Here is a 20,108-nt window from a genome sequence, read left to right as displayed (position 1 = left end):
GTGGTAGCGATGGTTAAGTCTTTAAAAGTACTAGCCACATGCCGTCAATATGGTACGCAGCAAGCCTAGTAGCCGATTGGACCGGGGAGTGGATATACCTGACACTCTCTCTTAGGGATAGGTTTTATTTTTATGTTGCGCAACACTGCGACTTCAAGGGACAAGGGTGGACCTCGTAGAAGGGTGGACCTTGGAGCCCTGTAGTCGGGGAGAGTGTTCCTATCCACAAGCCGGAAAGAAAGGTCAACGGTTGTTTGGGAATGACCCGACGGTGTTCCAGACGTGTGTGCTAGGTTTATCCTTGCAAGGTTGAATTTCGATTCAGAATCGTCTACCTCTCACGATGAAATGAGACTGCTTGATCTCTTTGCCACACAGAGTAAGAAGAGCAACAATATTATGATCAATCTTGATGTTTGCTTAAAGTTCTACCATGATTGAATAGTAGTTGCTTACATAGAATGGTTAATCAACTAGAATCTTGAAAGCTAAAACTTGAAAGTAAGGACATACTCTTTATTGCTTTTCAGCAAAAGGAAAACCAGAGCCTCAAAAAACCTTGCATAGTCTAGCTAAAGTGGGCTACTTATACCCGTTGACGGTTAAGTCTTGCTGAGTATTAGAATACTCAGCCTTGCTGTTGAAAACCCTTTTTCAGGTATGAGTTTTGAGGATCAGATCGCTAGCTTGACCTATCCTTGCTAGTTGCCTCCTGGCTGGTCCATAGAGTGGGATACGTCTTCGGCCGGCAATGACTATGATGAGTGATACTATGCTTGGGCTAGCCTGGTATACTTTTGCGACGTGTTGTAGTCGTAGTGTTTTATCTTCCGCTGTGTTTAAACCCTGAACTTACACTTATGGTTTGTATAACTGTTTTACTTAAGTTGGCTTTGTAATAATGGTTTTAACTGGTTTGTAATCATTACTATGCCTGTGTTGTAAAATTGTGGTTGTAATATCTCTGGACTCGTCTTCGTGTGGGGTATGCTTGTTCGATACGAGAACCGGTGGTTGTATCGGGACGTTACCCGACAGACCAAGAATTGTTCCGTTTGAAGTGCGTTTGAGCTAATGTTGCCTTTATGGTGATAGCCTGCGCACTTGAGCCGGGATAATTTAGGTGGTTCTGCCACAGCCGCCGCCCTGCAGCAGCCCCGGCCGCACCCTTGCTGCGCCGCCCGCGGGCCGTCGAGGGAAGGCCGGAGCTGCGCCATCACTGCTGCTCTCGGGGAGAGGCGGTGCCGCCAGCTCCGCCGCTCGCCATGGCCGTGGAGGGAAGGAAGGACGTCGTCGCCCCGCCGCGCCGCCGTCGCCTTGCCGTCGGGCTGGATCTGCCGCCACGGGGCTGGATCCGCCGCGCCGCCGCCCGTGGGAACGGATCCGCCCGCGCCGCCGCCCGTGGGGATGGATCCGCCAGCGCCGCCGCCGCCGAGGCCGGACCCCGCTGCGCGCCGCCGGAGGAGCCAGCTGCGCGCCTTGCCGCCGCCGGAGGAGCCCGCTGCGTGCCTTGCCGTCGCCCCGCTCGCCTTGCCGTCGCCCCGCTGCGCGCCTTGCCGCTGCCGCGCCTTGCCGTCGCCCCGCCGCGCCACGAGGCCGGATCCGCCCGCGCCGTCGCCTGTGGGGCCGGATCCAGCCGCGCCCCGCCACCGCTGGTGGCACCCACCGGTCGGGCTGGCCATGAAGTGAGAGAGGGGGAGAAATAAGGGAGAGAGAGAGTGCGGGAGGGAGTAAGGGAGATAGAGAGATTGCGGGGAGAGGGATCGAGTAAATGGGATGGCGGGGGAAGAACTTTGCCGTGTGTCCGGATGGGACACACGGCAAATCAACTGTTTGCCGAGTGTAAAAAAATAAACACAAGGCAAATTAACTGTTTGACGAGTGTATTTTTTTGACGTGTATTTTTTTGTTACACTCGGTAAATCAGCTCTTTGCCGAGTGCTCGAGATAAAATACCCGGCAAACAAAAAAACACTCGGCAAATCAGCAGTTTCCCTGTTTAGAATATCTAGGCCAAATTTGACGACCCGTTACCACGTCTAATCACATTATTTAGATTAATTTTGTACAGATGGGATGTATCAATACATCATGGCTCTTTGCCGTCGATCAGCTCACGGGGGTGCAGGTTGTTTGGTTGTCCGGTCTGATAGGGCTGCTTGTGCGAAACAACACAACAATACAATATAGACATGCACTTTTTCAAAGCTCGCACTAACTATGTGCATATACTCTAATCATATTCCTCTCAGGTAAGTTTTATAACATATGATAAGGGTCGTCATGATTGTTTCTTGGAGTATACGGTTTGTTTGGTCACTCAAAACCTAATCGACTAATGTACAGTAACATCAATCATCATGCTGGCCAATAATTTTTTTTTATTCAGAATAGCACATTCGGCTATCACAAGATAAAGAAGCACGATGCGGTTACTCACATGGAACAAAAGGGAATCCTTCTAGATGGTTTATGTACACATGCCATCAATTGTTAACTACAGCTTCCATTATTTTTGGAACATAGTGCAAATGGCTCACACCCACACATGCACATAGCCTGCAGGTCTTCCTAACATATATGATGTACGTTTGTATATCAAGGTACATGGAGATATTTTGCAAGCTTGGCAAGACCATCAATTTAAACCTCGACATGCACCATTTACGTTATTTAGGGTGTGTTTGGTTGAGCTATGACTTTTAAAAAAGTTGTTGTGAGCTGTAAGCTGTGGAAAAATTGTTGTGGGCTGTGAAATAGTTCAAAAACTGAAAAACGTGCTCAGGCATGGTCTCGGAAAAAAAAGAAATAGTTCAAAAACTGTTAATTTTTTTAAAGGTGGCGGGTGAGTAATTTTTTCAAAGTTGCTCACATCCACAGCAGGTAAAAGCAGGGTGAGAGCTGCTTTCAGTTTTGTACTAGAGGAAAAACTGCTTTGACAAAAAAACAACTTTGAAAAGCTAGTGCGTTTGGTTGGCTTTTGGTTTTTTGAAAAACAAAAGCAGTTTCAAAAGCAAAACCAAACACACCCCTAGAGTAGGATTTTAAATCTCGAGCCGAAGGCCCTGGTTGGAAAGCACGAATTTAAGAGACATGGTGCTATTTATCTTGAAACTACTTTTGAAGACAAAAATAAGCCTCATACTATTCTCAAAAGTTTATTTGAAATGTTCAGAAGGATATTATGCCTTTTGAAGTTTAAACTTGTTTGGTAAAGTATAATGTGAATGAGAATTCCATCCATAGGGTAGGAATAAGGTGGTGTTCTAGCATTCTAAAATCGAAACAGGCCAGGGATCGATTAGATTGCAGACATGAACCAAACAATGTCTATGGGTCGTTACATTGCTATACACAAAGAAAACAAATTACTAGTACTTTCTATATAAATTAACATCATATTGTGGTTCTGGTGAGTGGTGAGCACTATGCAGTTGAGCTGCATCCAAGATGTGTTGTATACTTGTATTCCATGGAGTATAGTATATAAAAGGACCGGCGAAGATGTCAACACTCGCGATATAATTGTTTAGACTTTGATTCCTTTCGTCATTGACAATGTCATTTTATACAATTTATGTTCACATAGATCAGATCTGATATGAACTTGAATATGTTAGTTGAGCATTCTGATACAGCCGCCTCGAAAAAGAAGTTTGAATGCGGGCCACGGCATAGTCTGTTTTCCTCTGTGGCCCCACTATGCAAGCATTGAAAATTGTTGCGAGTTGTGTGTTTCTTTATTGAAAAAAAAAACAATCAGCTGGTGAGATGGTAGGCGCGTCGCAACCATCATTTGTCACATTCGTCTTGTTTTTGCCACAGCGCAAATCTGTGACGTCGATTTATAATGCATGCCCATGGATTGCTTTCTCATGAAATCCAAAATCAAACGGCTGGGAGTGAAGAGACGGCTTCCATCCAACTTTAACAGGCACGGAGCACTGGTGCTCTACTGCACATTACACCTTCCAAAGCAGAAAAAGGCAACGAGTCCGGAGGTCGTTGTCATTGCCGTCGACGTTGCTACATACAGTATCGCGTGACTATTGTAATGACATGCTCCATTTAGGACACAAATTGTAGTGGCAATGTAATCATTTGACATCCTTGGAGCTGAAGGAGCAAAGGTGCCTCACATCCGTAGATGTCATGCAGACGGATTTTGATTTCTGACACAGGACAGAAGCTTGCTTTTGCTATGAACAAAACCAAATTTTCTGAAGGCGGACAGCTTAGTTTGGTTCTATATTCCAAGACGCAGCAAGCACATTCGGCTCACGTGCAGCTATCGATGCAGAAGCAGAACACGATCTTTATTCCTGAGAAAACATGCCACCTCCTCTGATCACCCCCAAAATAATCTTTTGTCCCTGAGAGCACAATGCCAAAAACAAACAGAGCAGAACGAAAAGGAAACAACACCAAATCGTTCAGGCTTCAAATCAAAAGAACTAAAATGCCATCAAACTATCAATGCGAATTAGGCAAACGCTGTCAGGATTCCAGGGCCCCATAAATGGATGGGGCAAAAAATAGGGTAGATGCAGAATCACAGGAAAGTTTGAGGATTCAGGCTGAACACTAAACACCTACCAAGAGGTAGGCATTTGAGGGCTCAGAGAGTGCTACTGTCTCTAACCAAGAGAATAGCATTATTTATTACTACATCCACAGCACAAACCCGTACCTTCTCAAAGTGAACCAGACTCCCCTCAAAACAGACGCCAATGCCAATCCCCTTTGAAAAACCTGCACAGGTTTTCCAGTATGACAGGACCAGTTACAGAGGCAAGGTGCAAATTCGCACACTGACTAAAGCAGCAGAAATAAAGTGAAGAATTATAATAGAAAGATGTATGAATGCAACACAATTGTTCAAAGGTATGCTGCTTATCTCAGGCACAACTCGAATAAGGTGGATTGCCTCACAGCAGTCACTTACACTGGCTTCTGAGGCAGAACCCTGTCACTCGAAAGGAAAAAAGGAGGAAAAGAAACAAACAAATGAAAAGCAATGAATGCCAAGGCATATAGACATAGCAATTCTAGGTAGACAGGAAAACTTATGCAGCAGACACGATGGTAGATAAAACCTACATCACAATTCCCTGTATTTTTAAAATATTGATTAAGCTTAACCAACTTTTCAAACCATTACTGATACAAAATACACATGGTAATAACCAGATGCAAAATATAAGGCAGTACTTTGAGCAAACTAAGTGTATCAGAAGGTGTTACAGTATAAGGACAAGCATATTTGGACCATTTCACTAGCCAAAGCATTCCAATTCAAAAGTAACATTAGCCTAGAAGGTAAGTTGTTTGTAGTCTTGTATACGGACTTTACTTGAGCAAGTGTGTACTCCCTTGTATCTTCAATCAACATCCCAGAAATGAGCTCCAACAACTCTTCGTGGAATGATGAGCCTGAAACGACAAATATATGGTTGGTTTCGACCTCACTGCATGAAATCACCTTACAAGCTCCAGTTTTACATTTAGAAGTTCACTCCAAGGAACAAATCTCAAGTTAATGAAGAATACATTTTAATACATCAGATGAACACTCCGAAAGTTCTCCGAAGATCTTCATACCCTGCAAATAAAACTCCTAAATCAGAAAGGATGATAATAAACACCAGTTCAGCGTTCTGCATCATCATCAATCAAGTGATACTGTGATCAGCCAACTGGATGAAACAGCAGCCACTAATGTAAACACTGTGGTTGCTATCATATAGCAGATTCTCCAGCGCCCCCTAAAGAGCCATCTACTCCAGGTCCATGTTTCCCATTAATGTCAGCTACAGCAGCGCACACATCATTCCTTTCATCATCTTCCAAACTATCATCACGTTTAGATTTCTTATGGTTGCTACTATTGTTGTTCAGAATTTCATCTTCGGAAACTGTTGAGCTCCTCTTATGTGCAGCAGCAGATGCATCCATACTTCTATCTTCCACTGGATCCTGTACAGAATGTTCATCTTTGTCACCTCTACGGGGTCTTTCCGCTTCATCCTTTACAGATCTTTCATCTTTGTCACCTCTGTTACCTTTTTGGGATCTTTCCGCCTCATCCTTTACAGGCCTTTCATCTTTGTCACCTCTGCTACGTCTTTGGGATCTTTCCGCTTCATCCTTTACAGACCTATCATCTTTGTCACCTCTGCTACCTCTTTGGGATCTTTCCGCTTCATCCTTTATAGACCGATCTTTGTCACCTCTGTTACTTCTATGGGATCTTTCCACTTCATCATTTACAGACCTTTCATCTCTGTCACCTCGGCTACCTCTATCTCTATGAGATCTTCTTTTGTCATCCTGAACTTCTGACCTTCTGCTGTCCTTTTTATCACTGTGACGATGCTTTCTCTCAGGAGATCTGGATCTTGAATGCCTAGTGCGGCGAGAATGGCGTTCACGAGTTGGCGATGATTTGCTTCCTTTATGGTGTCGTGGTGATCTTGAACCAGCCCGAGCTGACCTTGATTTTGATGGACTTGTACTTTCTTCTCTTTGTTGCTTGGGTGACTGAGAATCATCTCTGGAGGGTTTCTTATGCCTTGGACTTTTACTTCTGCTCCTGTTTCTCCTTGAACTAGACGAATGATGATCACGGGATCGGTCACTCTCTCTTCTTCCGGACCTGCTATACCTGTCCCTATCATCCCTATGTGATCGATCACTACCATACTTTGAGTGGCGAGATCTTGATGGTGATCGTGATCGGTGTTCCCTTGAGCGTCTAACTGGGGGAGAGTAGGAGCGGGATCGCCGGCTCCTACGATACTTGATAGGCGATCTTGACCGAGATTTTGATCGACGAGTAGGGGGTGACGGTGATCTGTAAATCAAATAAACATGTCAGGCATCAGCACACAATATGAAGGAAGGAAAAGCAATCAACCAGTTTCTTTTTTCCCAGAAATTGACAAACATTTAGAATGGAAAACAGGAAAATTTTCATCAATAATACAGCCAAACCAAAACTACAAAAGAATACTGCTGCAAGTTCCTAACCAAGAGACAGATTAACTATCCCCAATTTGCAGCCTACCAGGAAGATATACATGGTTTATATAATTATATGCCAAGCAACAAAACACATGATTTGAAACTTACTCATCAGAATAAAGCGTGAGTTTTCAGATAGCAAATGCTAATCTCATCCATACCTCTATTATCCAAAAGAAGCATATAGGTGTTATAAGAACAAAAAATTGATCAATGCTCTGATCCCATCTCAAAATCTAAATGTATACTAGAATCATGTCAATGCAATCATTCTGTAACCAAGATATTAGAAGTTGCCAGGAGTTCTTCCAAAACCAGAATGATACATTTTATTTGTAGTTAAATGAAATTGTAGAAGAGTAACCTTCAATCCGTGTAGAATCTAAGATGAGTACAAAGAAGGCAAAATAAAAGAATACCTTGACTTCCCTTTGGCATCCTTTTCTTCCACGCTGTCCCCACCTAATCCCTCTGCCTTTAACTTCCTGCTTATCTCAGCAGCCCTTGCTGCAGCTGCTTCAGTGGCAGATTTCATAGTGGCCGCACGTGCAGCAGCCTGTTGGGTTGCTATTGTCTGTTGCATTAATAGAGCCTGCTGGAATTGCATCTGCTGCAACTGAACAGCTTGTTGCATCATCATAGGCAAGTTATTATTAGCTTTAGGAGGAAGAGATTTTGCCATCTCCACATTCAACGGTCGACCACCAACATTCCTGTTATTGAGTTGCAACGCTGTAGTTGCTTCTTCAGGTTTGGAGTACTCGACATAAGCAAAATGTTTCGAATCCGTGATGGTACAATCGACAACTTTACCACATATCCCAAATAGCTGCTTAATATAATCCACACTAAGAATTGGACTCAGGTTGCTAATTTGAACAGTTTTCTTCAGGGCATCAGCTTCAGCAGCTTTATCCTTTGAACCTACAAGGATACAATATACAAGTGAGCAACTAGACTGGCAATATGGGGGAAAAATACTGTTAATTGCATATTGAAATTTAGAGTAGCATACTTGTAATAATTTGAACTCGAGGAATATGGTAATGGAATATTCAGTAAGAAGCAATGTTTTCAAATCGAGCGACTAATCGCGATTAATTGCGATTAATCGACCTTATCGGTCCAGCGTGCTCGATTAGGGTCCACGACTCGATCAGGAAGCCTGATCGACCGTTCGACCGACTAATCGGCGATTAGAGGCGATTAATTGTCCGACTAGGGGTGTTCTCGATCAGGTTTGTGTAACTGGGCTGGTGAGAAAATGAGAGGCCCAAAGCCCACTAGGGTTAGAACTTAAGAGGCAAGACTGGAGAGGCTCCCAGCCAGGCAGTCACCATTTGCTCTATATTCAGTACTAGACATAGAAAACTAGACACTTTCTTGGCCTGAAATATATATGAGAATATATACTAGTGCTTTAGGACTTAACTCCTATACTATATATATATATATATATATATATATATATATATATATATATATATATATATATATATATATATATATATATATATATATCCTAAATGTCCTGGACAACTTGGGTCGATCAGACCCGACTAATCGACCCTAGTCGACGACTAATCACGATTAGTCGTTTGGTCCACCCATTGTTCGATCAGACGATTAGGCGATTTAAAAACATTGGTAAGAAGCTTAAATTAAAAGAAACAGTTTTGCAGCACAACTTAATTTGCTAGGTATATTTGCCAAATGTTCATTGAATTGCATGTATAGAAAAATAATGAAACATCAAGCAACAATAGCAGTACTAAGCAACAGTTTGGATATATACTAAAGATACTAGTCTAAATTTGCGATATGACAAGAATAACAATCAGCCATCAAGCCAATGGCATCCACTGCATTTGGCACATAAACAATATAACATTCTAACTAAGCATGCTATCTGTTGGACCAACACTATAAATCCATGATCGAAACCAATTAACGTTCTTTCCTTTCCTAGTTCAACATTGGATAACATAGGAAAATTCCTTATGTGTGTCTGGAAGAAATCATTACCTGAAGCCTCTCCTGCAGCTTTAGCCTGTGCAGCATGTGCCTGCAGTGCCTGGGCAGCCATGATGGCCTGAGCAGCTGCCATGGCAGCTGCAGATGGTGCCATGGGTGTGCTGCCAAGTGCACTGACAGACGACGTAGCAGCAAGCAACGTCATCAGCAGCTGCTGTGGCGGGTGGGTGAACTTACAGTCAGTGTCCGACTTTGTGCACCTCCCGTTGATGTAGTCCCGGCATATCTCCCCCAGCGAGGCACCAACCCCCGGCAGGACAACTCCACCAGAGGAAACAGTGGAGGAACCAGGCATAGCCCCGAGGAGGCTGGGGAAGGCACTGGAGGGCGCGCCTGTGTAGTTGGGCATGTTGGGCATGGTCTGGTTGACCATGTTTGGGTAGGCTGAGCTGACGGACGGAAGTGCGGAGGGGAAAGCAGACGTGGGTGTGGCGGTGGAGCCGCTGAAGAAGACGGGGAAGGGGCTCCCCATGACGGGGGAGCCGTCGAGCTCGACATGGACCATGTAGTTGCCGCGCTTGGGGACGGCGTAGGTCACCGTGTAGGAACCGTCCCCGTTGTCCTTGACGGCGCCGTCGAGGTCGTCCCCGCCGACCCCCGCGGCAGGGGAGACGCGCACGCGCACGCGCGCGCCGCCGGCGGTGAGCCTCCGGCTGTGGCGGTCCTTGGCGATGACGGTGAAGGCGGCGGGCGTGCCGGCGCTGCCGCCCGCGATGCCGGACCCCGCGGCGGAGCACTTGGACGGGTCGACCGGGCCGGGCGGGGCGGGGGCGTCGTCGTCGGAGCCGGGGGAGGCCGGCTCGTCCGGGGAAGGCGGGGCGGGGTCGGGGTCCTGGTCGTCGTCGCCGGACCCGGCGGCGGCGAGCGCCTTGAAGGTCGCCTCGAAGGCGGCCTTGGCGGCGGCGGTGGTCTCGGCCTCGGACTTGAGCTTGGCCTCCTCGGCCTGGCGCACCCAGATGGGCTTGGGCGCCGCCATGCGAGCGCGGCTGCCGATGCTCTGACCTAGTCCGCCTAGATGCTCCCCCTGAGCTCTGCGCGTCGGCTAGGGTTTGGTGGAGGGGGGAAGCAGATGCAGGCGGATCGAGGGAGGCCGAGGAAGAGGAGGCGGACTCGGATGAGGCAGCCAAGCCAAGGCAACAAAGGGAAAGCAGGGAGGGATCTGGGCCGAAACGGAATCTGGGCCAACCCAACTGGCCCAACAGTAAAACTACCCCACGGGCCCCGGGGAATTTCTTCCGTCCTTGCCTGCTGCGGAAGCGGAACACTAGTACGCTACGCCGTCAACCAAAAAAAAAGAAAAAGAAAAAGAAAAGGAGCATGGCGCCGCCGCCGGAACCCCGGCGCCCGTACAAGCGCCCGGCCATCTCGGACCAGCAGCGCCGCCGCGAGCTCGCCCTACAGGCGCAGTCCGCCCGGCGCGCCGACGCCCAGGCGCGCGCCCGCGCCCTCGCCAGTTCCCTCCTCACCACCCCGACCCCTCCTGCGGCCACCGACCGCCACGGGGAGGAGGAGGAGGAGGAGCACGGGCACACCGTCGCCGCGGCCGCCTCCAAGCTCCGCGGCTCCGACGCGCGCCGGTGGTTCGCCCGCCAGATCATGCTCCCGGAGTGGATGGTCGACGCCCCGCCCCTCCTCGCCAGCGACTGGTCCGTCCCCTCCTTTTTTCCCCCACCTCCCCCTTCTGATTTATTCAATTTACTACTGTTTGTTGCTCTATTCTCCTCCAAAGATACCTCCGTCTTCCCTTGATATCAACAAAAATTCTTAGCATAACGTCTTATTGACATTACATGTTCAGCTAGGTATTTTACCCACGCATTGCTGCGGGGATCTGTGTGAAGTTATTGCGACTTGCATGTTATATATTTGTGCATTTTCTAAGACAAATGTGTAGGTCATTCAAAATGCCAAAATGTACTGTGAAGCTTCACTGGGATATCAAGACACCACTAAAATCTTGCAAAATAAGATATCTGAAAGGCCTCACGTGGCTGGAAATTATTGATAAGGTTTATTAGCATTTGAATTCTTATTGTTGGTCAATTAATCCATCTATTTACTAACAGAAAATCAATTGGCAGCCATTTGATAACATTGGAATTTACAATTTCTCATCAAATAGTAAATCAATTTACATGTTGGGGTTTAACAAACTACATTGTTTTGAATGAATTTGGGGTTAATTGATCCTATGGTTATTAACAGGTGATCATAGAATCCAAGGGCTATTATTTTCTCAATGGCTTAACCAGAAGCTTATTCTGTAGTCAACATTATTGGATAGAGGCACTCTGGTTGCGCTGTTACACACTCCCTTTCCATCTTAGCATTATGTTGTACTAAGTCTTAAATTACTGTGACTGGCGAAATAGGAGGGCTGACTCTGCTGCAATGTTTTTCTTTCATGCACTAGGCATGTTTTTGCCAGGCCTTCTGGTAAACGGTGCTTGGTTGTGTCTTCCAATGGCATGACGATTAGCAGGGTGCGTAATGGATCTATCCTTCACCGGTTCCCTTCTGCTCTACCGAATGGATCAAAGAGAGACATATCTGGCCCAGCAAGCTCCTACTCCATACTCGATTGCATTTTTCATGAGGTGCCCAAAACCTAGTTTCCCTTTTCATTTGGCGTGGCAGCTGGTTGCTCTTTTATACCCTCTTTCTTTTAGGCCTAATTCTAAGTTCTAATGTCCTATGATACTTGTGGTACAGCCTGATCAAACATACTATATCATTGATATGATTTGTTGGCGAGGCTATTCACTGTATGATTGCACTGCCGAGTTCAGGTTTTTCTGGGTAAACTCTAAGCTCACAGAAACTTCAGCTGGTGATCCTCCATCAACATACCATCGATATAGATTCAGTGCTGTCCCAATATATGAGTGCACTCTTGAGGGTCTTCAAGCAGCTTACTCTGGGAAAACACCTTATGTCAAAGATGGGTTGCTGTTTTACAACAAGTATAATCCTTGTTCCCTATCAATCATATCCTCATATTTTTCAAAATATATATCTCAACCATTCTTAAAATCTGATTGTTCTGTAATCAGGCATGCACATTATCAAGCTGGAATCACACCCCTTACACTAGTATGGAAAGATGAAACGTGTAGCCAATATGTTATTGATACTGACAGCAGAGGAGAAATTCCAAATGAGCAGCAAGTATGTTTCTGTATTCTTATGTTTGATCAATATTATTTCCATCATGATATTGTGCGGTGCACTTACTATGAAGATTTTCCTTCTATATTTTCTAGCTATGAAATAAAAGATACTTTTTTATCATTATCTTTTTGAAAAATTCAACAAAAATGGTATGCCTACTCTGTGACTTCTACTGTTTCACACCTTATAATTTTTGTTTTCCTTGTGTCTTCATATACTATCAGCTTGTGTTGGAATTGCAAGAGGATGGAAAGCTAGTTACATCTGATGACCCTCCAGTTGTGTTTGGTAGCTTGGACAAGGAATTCATACAGAAGGTATTGCTTTGAAATGCAGCTTATTTCCAACAAACTAAGAAACATTGGAATCACACATCTCAATGTCCTCCCCTGTTTATAAGGACTTTTCATGGCGCTCAAGCTTTTATTTGTTGACGTTAATACATGATTGCATTGTTGCCTAATTGGGGAATCTAACTTATCTCCATGCTTTTATATTATGCTTCTTCAGTGCATCAGTGATTCACCTAGTCTAAACACTAGGAGTTTTAGATATCTTATCAATTCGTCTGCCTCCAGGCTCTATGATCACCTGTCTGTTTTTCGTTTCTGGAAATGTTTGGAGTATTAAACCTATATGATTCTGCAGTCAAATCTGCTAGCAGGGAATCTTCTCCGCTTTGCTGTAAGAGATGAAAGTGTGACACTTGTGGATGGAAAGATGCAGATCGGCCAGCTGCAATTTGTTGGAAAGCCAAACCGTGCTCGTGCTTTTGCTGACAGCCATTCGAAAGTAAGTGCTGCCATGAGAATGCACTAATACTCAACAATTTCCAATTCATCACATCTTCCTGTCTTTGTCATTTTGTATGTTCAGGCTTTGTTCCAGTATGCTGCAAGGCATGCTCCTCTGAGAATTGATGATCTGGTTGCTTCCATTCAATCGAACAATATGGAGCTTGAATCCACAGATGTTGAAATGCAAGATTGAGGTGAGGAGATTGTCTGTGTCTTTTCATATTTTTAAACAGTGAATTAGTCTGTTCATTAGCTGCCCTTCTCTTCAATTTCTCTTTCCTCGAGTATTTTTTTTATCTATGTGTAAGGAAAATCTTTCGTACAGGGTATACATGAGCTAATATTTGCTGTTTATCTGGATTCAGGAAGGGGCCTTTGTTATCAATCGGTATAATGGTATTAGTTTAACGGTTCAATGCCAATACAAAGAATGAAGGGGGCTGCAAATGAGACCAAGGTCTGTCTTGCTCCTGTTTATGTGTGTTAAGTGTTATTGAGCTAGACAGTTTATGCTTGTGCTCTCTATAGCATCACGTGATACATAGATCATTTTATTTTATGATGAACTTTAATACAAGGATTTTTATGAAATGTAAAAAATCTATCCTGCCAACTTGGTCCCCTCTGGAGCTGCTAAATTGTTAATTGTACCGGTATGCATGTAAAGATTCTGTAATTAGGCTGTTCCCTTCTGGAGATAACACGTTTCTGGATATGGCAGGTTGTAGACCCATTCATGTCAAGATTTCAGCAAATGTAGTGATTGTCTGGAATCCGTGGTTTTCAGGGAGTGGCGCATTTCCAGGTCTGATAGATATTAGTACCTCAAGACCTGAGAAAAAAAGGTGAACAGTGTAGCGAGTTTCTGGAGCATGAGCATTCTAAATATTGACGTCTACATGGATGCAATGTGTGATATAATTCAACTTGTGAGGTGTTCATCGTCCCACGTGTGCAATCTATGAATGACATTTCCAATAGCTAAAAAATGCTAAAAGGAAATGCAGCATGTTTCCCCCCTTCTTATTCAAGGGTTCTCCCAGGACCTTAATCCTAATATCTGGATTTTGAACGTAGCATAACGCCATTTTTGTTAGCCAAGCAAATGTGATCACCTGCAGCCTTTGCAGCTGTGGCTTCTTGGTACACATCTGTCAAGAAGAGTATCTGCGACGGCCGGTCTACCCCGACTGTCTGCCAAATTTCGTAGTAGCTGCGAGGTTCTCTCTTGGTTCTACACAGCAGATGCAAAAACGATAAGTGAGCAACCAAAATCAAATTTCAAATGTATTGATTGATATACATCCATTGATCCATGAGTCTATGTCTATCTAGGCGATATAGTGACGGCAGCATCCGTACCCGACCGTTGTATCAAAGAATCCACACAGGTACTTCCTAAGATCCCCGTAGGTAGTGTTCCCGAAAATAAGCCTCTGGGCTTCTCTGCTGCCACTCGAGTATATGTACGTCTGCGATCATGTTTTGTCAGGGATAATTCAGCAAGAATTGAGGGCCAAAAAAGGTTAATTCAGCATGTATTCGATGTACTTATGTGAAACCGGAAGTATCCACATGTAGCATATCCTTGTGAAGAGCAACAGCAAGAAACCTTGATGCCGCTAGCGTGCCACCTCCCAAGCGCCGGCGGGACGTCATCGAACACCACCCCCTTGATTTCCTGGCCCTCGAATCCAGTTCTCCAGATGTGGCCCTTCACGTATAAGATCAAATCAGTGTGAGAGGATCAGTCCGAGTGTTGTGAAGGCTGCTTACTTGCTTTGAGCTCGAGAGGAAGCACCAGCGATAATGGCAAAGATCATATCAGCACCTGCAGCTGCTTCAGTGAGGTTATTTTCCTGTCCGCCTTGATCATGGCCTCCACATTGGCGACCAGCGCGTCGATGACCTCGTCCTTGCCGGCCTCGTCCGGCGGGACCGGGACGGCGCCGGCGACCCCCTCGGCCAAGTCCCGCTCGACCTGCCAGATTTTTTTCGTTTCCTCTTTCAGAGAGACGCACGCGATCGAAGCCATTCTTCAGCAGGTCTGCCAAGTACTAGTAGCAATGAACGAAAATGGAAGCAACCTGGGCGCGCAGCAGGGCGATGTCGTCGTCGGTCTCGCCGGAGCCGTAGATGGCGTCGAGGTGCTTGCGGACGTTGTCGCGGGCGTAGGGGAAGAGCACGTCGGTGACGAACGAGATGGGGCTCGTCGTGCCCTCGATGTCCAGCACCACGCTTCGCTGCGTTGCGCGCGAGCGCGAGCACAATCAGTAGACGCGCAATCGACTTGCCAATCCAGGAGAGGGGGAAGAGGCGGAACGATCGATCGGCCAGCCACTCACCACCAACGCCAATCCAGGAAGACTGGCCGCGGCCGCGCGCGGGCGGCGCCCGTCGCCCAGTCGCCGCCGCGGCCGCAGGGTGCTGATTCCGGCGGCCGGGAGGCCCGCGGCTGCCTTGAGCGACCGGTGGCGGCGGCGGCGGAGCTGCGAGGGAGCGCATCCCGGAACGCGACACGCCCTGCTGCAGCCGGAGACCTGGGTGCCGAAGCGCATCGAATTAGACCGAATCCATCCCGCGCCACCCAGCCCGTCATCGGATGAGAGAGAGATGGGAGGGGAGCGGTGGCCGGGCGGCGGCGCACCACGAGCAGCAGGGCCTTACCTACCTGCGGCACCGGCGGCAATGGCGACGCCATCGTCGTCATCTTCGTACGTGCTGATGGCCTCGGCGGCTCTGCCCCCTCCTTCCTCCTCTCGGTGGTCGGTGGCCGGCGCGCAGCTGCTCTCCGCATGCGTCGAGAACGAGATGGATCCCGAGTGGAGGTGGGGACCATCAGATCCAGCAAGCGTGTGGCTCCTCTCGCACGTATGTTCGTGACAGACCAAACGGGAGCCAAAATTAGGCCAATTTCAAACCGAATTCAAATTTCTGCTGACCGTTTAGAGGGTAACCGGAGGTCAAAATGAAATGTGGCAAGCCGTCACGAAACTTCTCTCCAACGCAGGTCTGTAGCCTCTGTTTGGATGAGAGGAGGTTGGAACCCGAATTGATAAGATCATACTGAATTTCTTTGAAATTCAAACCGGGAGCAAAGAGTACCTTTTCTTGCCATCCGCGGTAACTAGCAGACTAGCAGTAGCTTGCTGATCCAAAACACAGCAGCCTCCTCGTATATGCCTCACACTCACATGATTCAGACTCTTAAAAGGATAAATCATGAGGATATCAATCGAGAAAAACAATAATTCAATGAACTTTTATTAACTCTAGTTCTAATTACAAGAGTGCACCAGTCACAGGAGGAAAGAAAAGGAGATCATATACAAGAAAACTAATTTCAAGTGCAAATATATACAGTATATGTCCATGTTCGTGTCTGTTCTTCAGCAGCAACCAGCCTTCTCCAAATCCAAACATTCCGTTTCATATACTAGAGTCCTGAAAAAAAATGGGGCCCATGAGAAAAACAAACAAACCCAAGATCAGATACACAGCAAAACAGCACTCATGAGTCGAAGTCTTGCATCCTTGCAAAGAAACGATGAAACTTGATGAATTTTGAGTGCAAACCTTTTTTTCATGTCTCACATTAGCTATACTTTGTTTAGCCCCATCTGAAGCAATTTTTGCATTACAGTCTTATACTCCTGGCTCCTTGACCACTCATCGATCTCACGAGCTCGCATCACAGGCAAAGGGTGTGAAAGCTCTCTGGTTTGAGCATTCCTGCAAGGTGATAGCAACAAATGTCATACAACACATTCATTTCCATAACATTAATAGATTGACAGTCATGGTCTAAGAGATAACAGTTCTGACCGGATGTACCACCCAACTGGGCTCGATGCGGCTTTGTCATACGAACGAGCTTGCTCCAAGAAGGCATCCACATTTAGCTGATCAGCAAGAGATGGGCATCCTCCGGCCAGTTTCATCAGAACAGAGATGACAACCTCTTGACAGCCAAGAATGAGTATTAGGTGATGATACAGACTTTTCAAGTAAAATTACTACACAAAAGAACATTTGTTCCTTCTATCAACAAACACTGCTAGCCAGACAATAAAATAGTACAGATTTCAAAATCAGGTGTGTGGATGTCACCATTTGCGAATTTATCATGCCGCAGTGTTCAGAAAATTTGTCAAGAGATCAAGAATGTAGTGCACAAAAGTATATATCGCCTGCAACAATTTAGTTTCAAATTTGTCCTAGATGTCAAGAAACAAAATAGACAAGCAGTCAACCTGGCACTATTCATCATGTGCTGACTGTAACACTTGTGCTTTTTGAATCTTAAACATCAAAGATGAATTTTTGCATGTTTATGCAAATTTGTGATACTACATACATGATTTTTTCAATCACCGCAACATGTTAGATTACCTATATTTATGCTAAAGGGGACAAAACCCAGGACACCGATGAATTTCTGATGATAAAATTTGAATGACTTCTACTTCTGGCCAGTGGCCACACCATGTATAAAATATAAATCTCTGTCAGCACCATGCAAACAATCCAATTCGAAGGCAAAAATAAAAATGGACAAAATAGCATGCCGACTCTTCTACTGGGAGTTACATTCAGTAAGAACCAACATAAAATTTGAAATAATAAATTTAGGGTGTCAGTACTTTTGGGTCTTGCACCACAAGAAGGGCTGCTCTATCACAAGTCAGCTCTGCAGCTCGCAGCCATCTGTACAGCTGCTCTTCCATGAAGCCAGCAACCATGCCAAAACCTGAAGAGAGTGCATGTTACCATCAAATGCAGTTGATCAGCAGCATATAGTTGGTCCTTCAGTGGCATATGGTTAGATGGCCTACCAGGGACAGTATATGCTCCCATCGTTAGTATGTTGGCAAAGGTAAGCCACACGCCATGATCGCACTTTAGGTGACCCAGCTCATGAGCCAAAACAGCCTAATTGAAGAAAAAAATATACATGTTGAGTATCTGATGCATACAGACACTAGTTATACTAGCTAAAAAAGTCATCATACACATCTGAATTGTTCATCTAGATGAGGGCGCGAAAAGAAAAAAAAAGAACTAATAATTCTCATAGAATCAAGAAATCTACATATTGTTAAAGATGACAGCAGACAGCTTTGATGAGTGAGTGAAGACTCATTTGTACCTGCAACTCTTTTCTAGTAAGAAGCTCCACGAGGCTCGTGTGGACAACTATAAATGGCTTTTTGCCATTGATTGCTAAGGTGTAAGCATTAGGAACAGGATTCTGCCTTATGTACAAGTCAGGAGCTTCTGTGTTCAAGAGTTTGGCAGCCTCTACCAGGAGCTGGTGAAGATCTGGAAGCTGTGAATAGAGAACACATTATCAGTGTCTTGCATTACAGATTTTACAGTAGCCTGGTGAAACCAACAACTTGGTAGCTCAGGAAACAGTACAAATATTATTCTTCAACGGTACTGATGTCAACTGTGCAAGAATTTCACTCCGAACAGATTGGTGAAAAAAAAATGAAACAGCCTATCTGAGAGATGACTAGTTTGACTGGCAGACCTGGTTTGGAGAGACAAGAACAGACGATCCGATGTTCTGGAGGACCATAACTTGCTCAGAGACCGGCCCTGTATTAGCAAAAGGCAACATAAATGAATCGTAGTGCCTAGGGCGTTAAGATGGAATAGTAAAGGTATAAGTGGTGACCTAGCAAAGCCTTGCCCACGTCGTTAAGGCCGGGGATCGCTCTTAGCAACAAAGTGTTCTGCCGAAGAAGAGACGAGAGAGTGAATTTCTCAGAGGACGGAAAGTTACATGCCATATTGCCATCGCGCAATCGAACAGTATATACGGACGGGAAGAGAAGACTTGCCTGCTTGTCGAGCGGGTGGCGGAAGTCGTCGGCGTCGAGGCCCTCAGCGGCCGCGGGGGAGGCGCGGGCGGAGGCGGCTGCAAGCACGAGTACCCGCCTGCGCCGCGGGCGCCTGGAGGTGGACGAGGAGGAGGAAGGCTTCGCGGCCCAGCAGCAGCGGAAGGCGACGGGCTGGGGAGGGAGCGTGGGGCCGGAGATGAGGCCCGGAGCACAAGCCGGCGAAGCCGCCATGCCCATGAATCGAGAGCAAGGCAAGGCAAGAACCGCTCGCAGCCACCGCCCGCGGAGGATGAGAAAGACGGCGGGCGGAGACGTACGGGCGGACAAGAGCCGAATTAACCGAGCTCAGCTGGTGACTTCTGCTAATTTACTGTTCCGCAATGCAACTAGTAGTACCAGAAAAAAAAAATCTTCGCTCGTCGCGAGCGTGCTGATTTTTTTTTTGAAAGAAGCGCGTGCTGATTTTATCTGCTGATCGGAGATTCAGAGCGGAAGTCCTGGCCGCGCATTTCCTTTCTTTCTTTCTTTCCTTCCATCCTTCGTCGCAAGAAAAAAAAAGGAAAAAACCGAGGCCACGGCACTAAGGCAGAACACTGTAATTTGCGTGACTGACGTGCTCCATTTCAGGCCACGGCAGCGCACTGTAATCCGAGGCCAATTGTAGCCATCAGCCTCCCTCACAGCCTCAGCCTCAACTGGGTGGGCGCGGCCGTCTCTGTACCTTCAGTTCAGCCGCTGCCTCGCCAAATTCGCTACAGTTCAGTCCACGCCTCCCAGGGTTTTTCAGAGTGCCCATGCCTCTAAACTATTTTTTTAGATATAGGAAAAACCTAGCCTTGAACATTCACAAGTGAATCTCTACAGCCACACGTTACAAAGTTCTTAGACTCTAAACCTCAAATGAGGGATTTCACCCAAACAAGAAATACAGCTACAAAACAAAGAAAATCTTGAAGACTAAGCTTCAACATTCTTCTTCGTTCTACTTCATCCTTGTAGAGTCTTCAGGCAGCATCAATCCAATACATCACTTATCTATTTAGAAACTTAATGCTCAAATTGTCACTGCTCGTCAATTACCGCCTTGTGCATAGGTCAATCCAACCCACGCCTCCCAGAGTTTTTCAGAGTGCCCATGCCTCTAAACTATGCACAGATTTATTTTTATTTTCATACCAGCAACATAGATTCTTTTTCTTCAGTTTTAAAAACACGCAGTTTTACACTGGTGGTG

General features: G+C 46.0%; 3 protein-coding genes across 6 annotated transcripts; 1 reads left to right on the top strand and 2 right to left on the bottom strand.

Annotated features, from left to right (window-relative positions):
• Window positions 1-3,520: 3,520 nt before the first annotated feature.
• LOC120706308 (msx2-interacting protein-like) lies at window positions 3,521-10,175 on the bottom strand. 2 transcript variants are annotated; one of them, XM_039990921.1, is made up of 7 exons: window positions 9,049-10,175; window positions 7,443-7,947; window positions 5,551-6,853; window positions 5,354-5,433; window positions 4,946-4,966; window positions 4,691-4,752; window positions 3,521-4,373 (listed from the first exon to the last, which is right to left on the bottom strand). In XM_039990921.1, the coding sequence occupies exons 1-3, from the start codon at window positions 10,031-10,033 to the stop codon at window positions 5,740-5,742; spliced, it is 2,604 nt and encodes an 867-aa protein (XP_039846855.1). In that variant the 5' UTR covers window positions 10,034-10,175; the 3' UTR covers window positions 3,521-4,373; window positions 4,691-4,752; window positions 4,946-4,966; window positions 5,354-5,433; window positions 5,551-5,739. The 2 variants fall into 2 exon arrangements, with proteins under 2 accessions (XP_039846855.1, XP_039846854.1); XM_039990920.1 differs by having other exon boundaries at window positions 3,523-5,433.
• A 146-nt stretch (window positions 10,176-10,321) lies between these two features.
• Window positions 10,322-14,121, top strand: LOC120706310 (snurportin-1-like). Of its 3 annotated transcripts, XR_005688242.1 has the most exons (9): window positions 10,324-10,703; window positions 11,471-11,654; window positions 11,770-12,020; window positions 12,111-12,225; window positions 12,453-12,545; window positions 12,877-13,020; window positions 13,105-13,219; window positions 13,391-13,482; window positions 13,747-14,101. XR_005688242.1 is itself a non-coding variant. In XM_039990924.1 (8 exons), the coding sequence occupies exons 1-7, from the start codon at window positions 10,375-10,377 to the stop codon at window positions 13,216-13,218; spliced, it is 1,230 nt and encodes a 409-aa protein (XP_039846858.1). In that variant the 5' UTR covers window positions 10,324-10,374; the 3' UTR covers window position 13,219; window positions 13,391-14,121. The 3 variants fall into 3 exon arrangements, 1 of the variants encoding a protein (XP_039846858.1); XR_005688243.1 differs by lacking the exon at window positions 12,453-12,545 and having other exon boundaries at window positions 10,322-10,703; XM_039990924.1 differs by having other exon boundaries at window positions 13,391-14,121.
• Window positions 13,539-19,401, bottom strand: LOC120706311. Its single transcript, XM_039990925.1, has 14 exons — window positions 18,875-19,401; window positions 18,709-18,766; window positions 18,562-18,629; window positions 18,175-18,354; window positions 17,861-17,957; window positions 17,669-17,775; window positions 16,851-16,984; window positions 16,631-16,757; window positions 15,113-15,268; window positions 14,857-15,006; window positions 14,638-14,739; window positions 14,388-14,497; window positions 14,141-14,259; window positions 13,539-13,857 (listed from the first exon to the last, which is right to left on the bottom strand). Exons 1-14 carry the CDS (start codon window positions 19,109-19,111, stop codon window positions 13,760-13,762), a joined length of 1,743 nt encoding a protein of 580 aa, XP_039846859.1. The 5' UTR covers window positions 19,112-19,401; the 3' UTR covers window positions 13,539-13,759.
• Between the last annotated feature and the right edge of the window lie 707 nt (window positions 19,402-20,108).

The sequence above is a fragment of the Panicum virgatum genome, chromosome 5K, assembly GCF_016808335.1.
Source record: "Panicum virgatum strain AP13 chromosome 5K, P.virgatum_v5, whole genome shotgun sequence".
In the NCBI taxonomy this organism is placed as follows: domain Eukaryota; kingdom Viridiplantae; phylum Streptophyta; class Magnoliopsida; order Poales; family Poaceae; genus Panicum; species Panicum virgatum.
This window is presented reverse-complemented; position numbering and strand designations above follow the sequence as displayed.

What these genes read in the sequence shown, in the direction of transcription:
- LOC120706311 (XM_039990925.1), bottom strand. Translation starts at nt 19,111, where the DNA reads ATGGGCATGGCGGCTTCGCCGGCTTGTGCTCCGGGCCTCATCTCCGGC. An exon ending in CGTGGGCAAGGCTTTGCTAG is followed by an intron (nt 18,630 to 18,708) that starts GTCACCACTTAT and finishes TTGCTAATACAG; the next exon opens with GGCCGGTCTCTGAGCAAGTT. An exon ending in GGCACGCTAGCGGCATCAAG is followed by an intron (nt 14,498 to 14,637) that starts GTTTCTTGCTGT and finishes ACATGATCGCAG; the next exon opens with ACGTACATATACTCGAGTGG.
- LOC120706308 (XM_039990921.1), bottom strand. Translation starts at nt 10,033, where the DNA reads ATGGCGGCGCCCAAGCCCATCTGGGTGCGCCAGGCCGAGGAGGCCAAG. An exon ending in AGCTGCAGGAGAGGCTTCAG is followed by an intron (nt 7,948 to 9,048) that starts GTAATGATTTCT and finishes GTATCCTTGTAG; the next exon opens with GTTCAAAGGATAAAGCTGCT. An exon ending in GATGCCAAAGGGAAGTCAAG is followed by an intron (nt 6,854 to 7,442) that starts GTATTCTTTTAT and finishes TTTGATTTACAG; the next exon opens with ATCACCGTCACCCCCTACTC.
- LOC120706310 (XM_039990924.1), top strand. Translation starts at nt 10,375, where the DNA reads ATGGCGCCGCCGCCGGAACCCCGGCGCCCGTACAAGCGCCCGGCCATC. An exon ending in TCGATTGCATTTTTCATGAG is followed by an intron (nt 11,655 to 11,769) that starts GTGCCCAAAACC and finishes CTTGTGGTACAG; the next exon opens with CCTGATCAAACATACTATAT. An exon ending in AAATTCCAAATGAGCAGCAA is followed by an intron (nt 12,226 to 12,452) that starts GTATGTTTCTGT and finishes ATATACTATCAG; the next exon opens with CTTGTGTTGGAATTGCAAGA.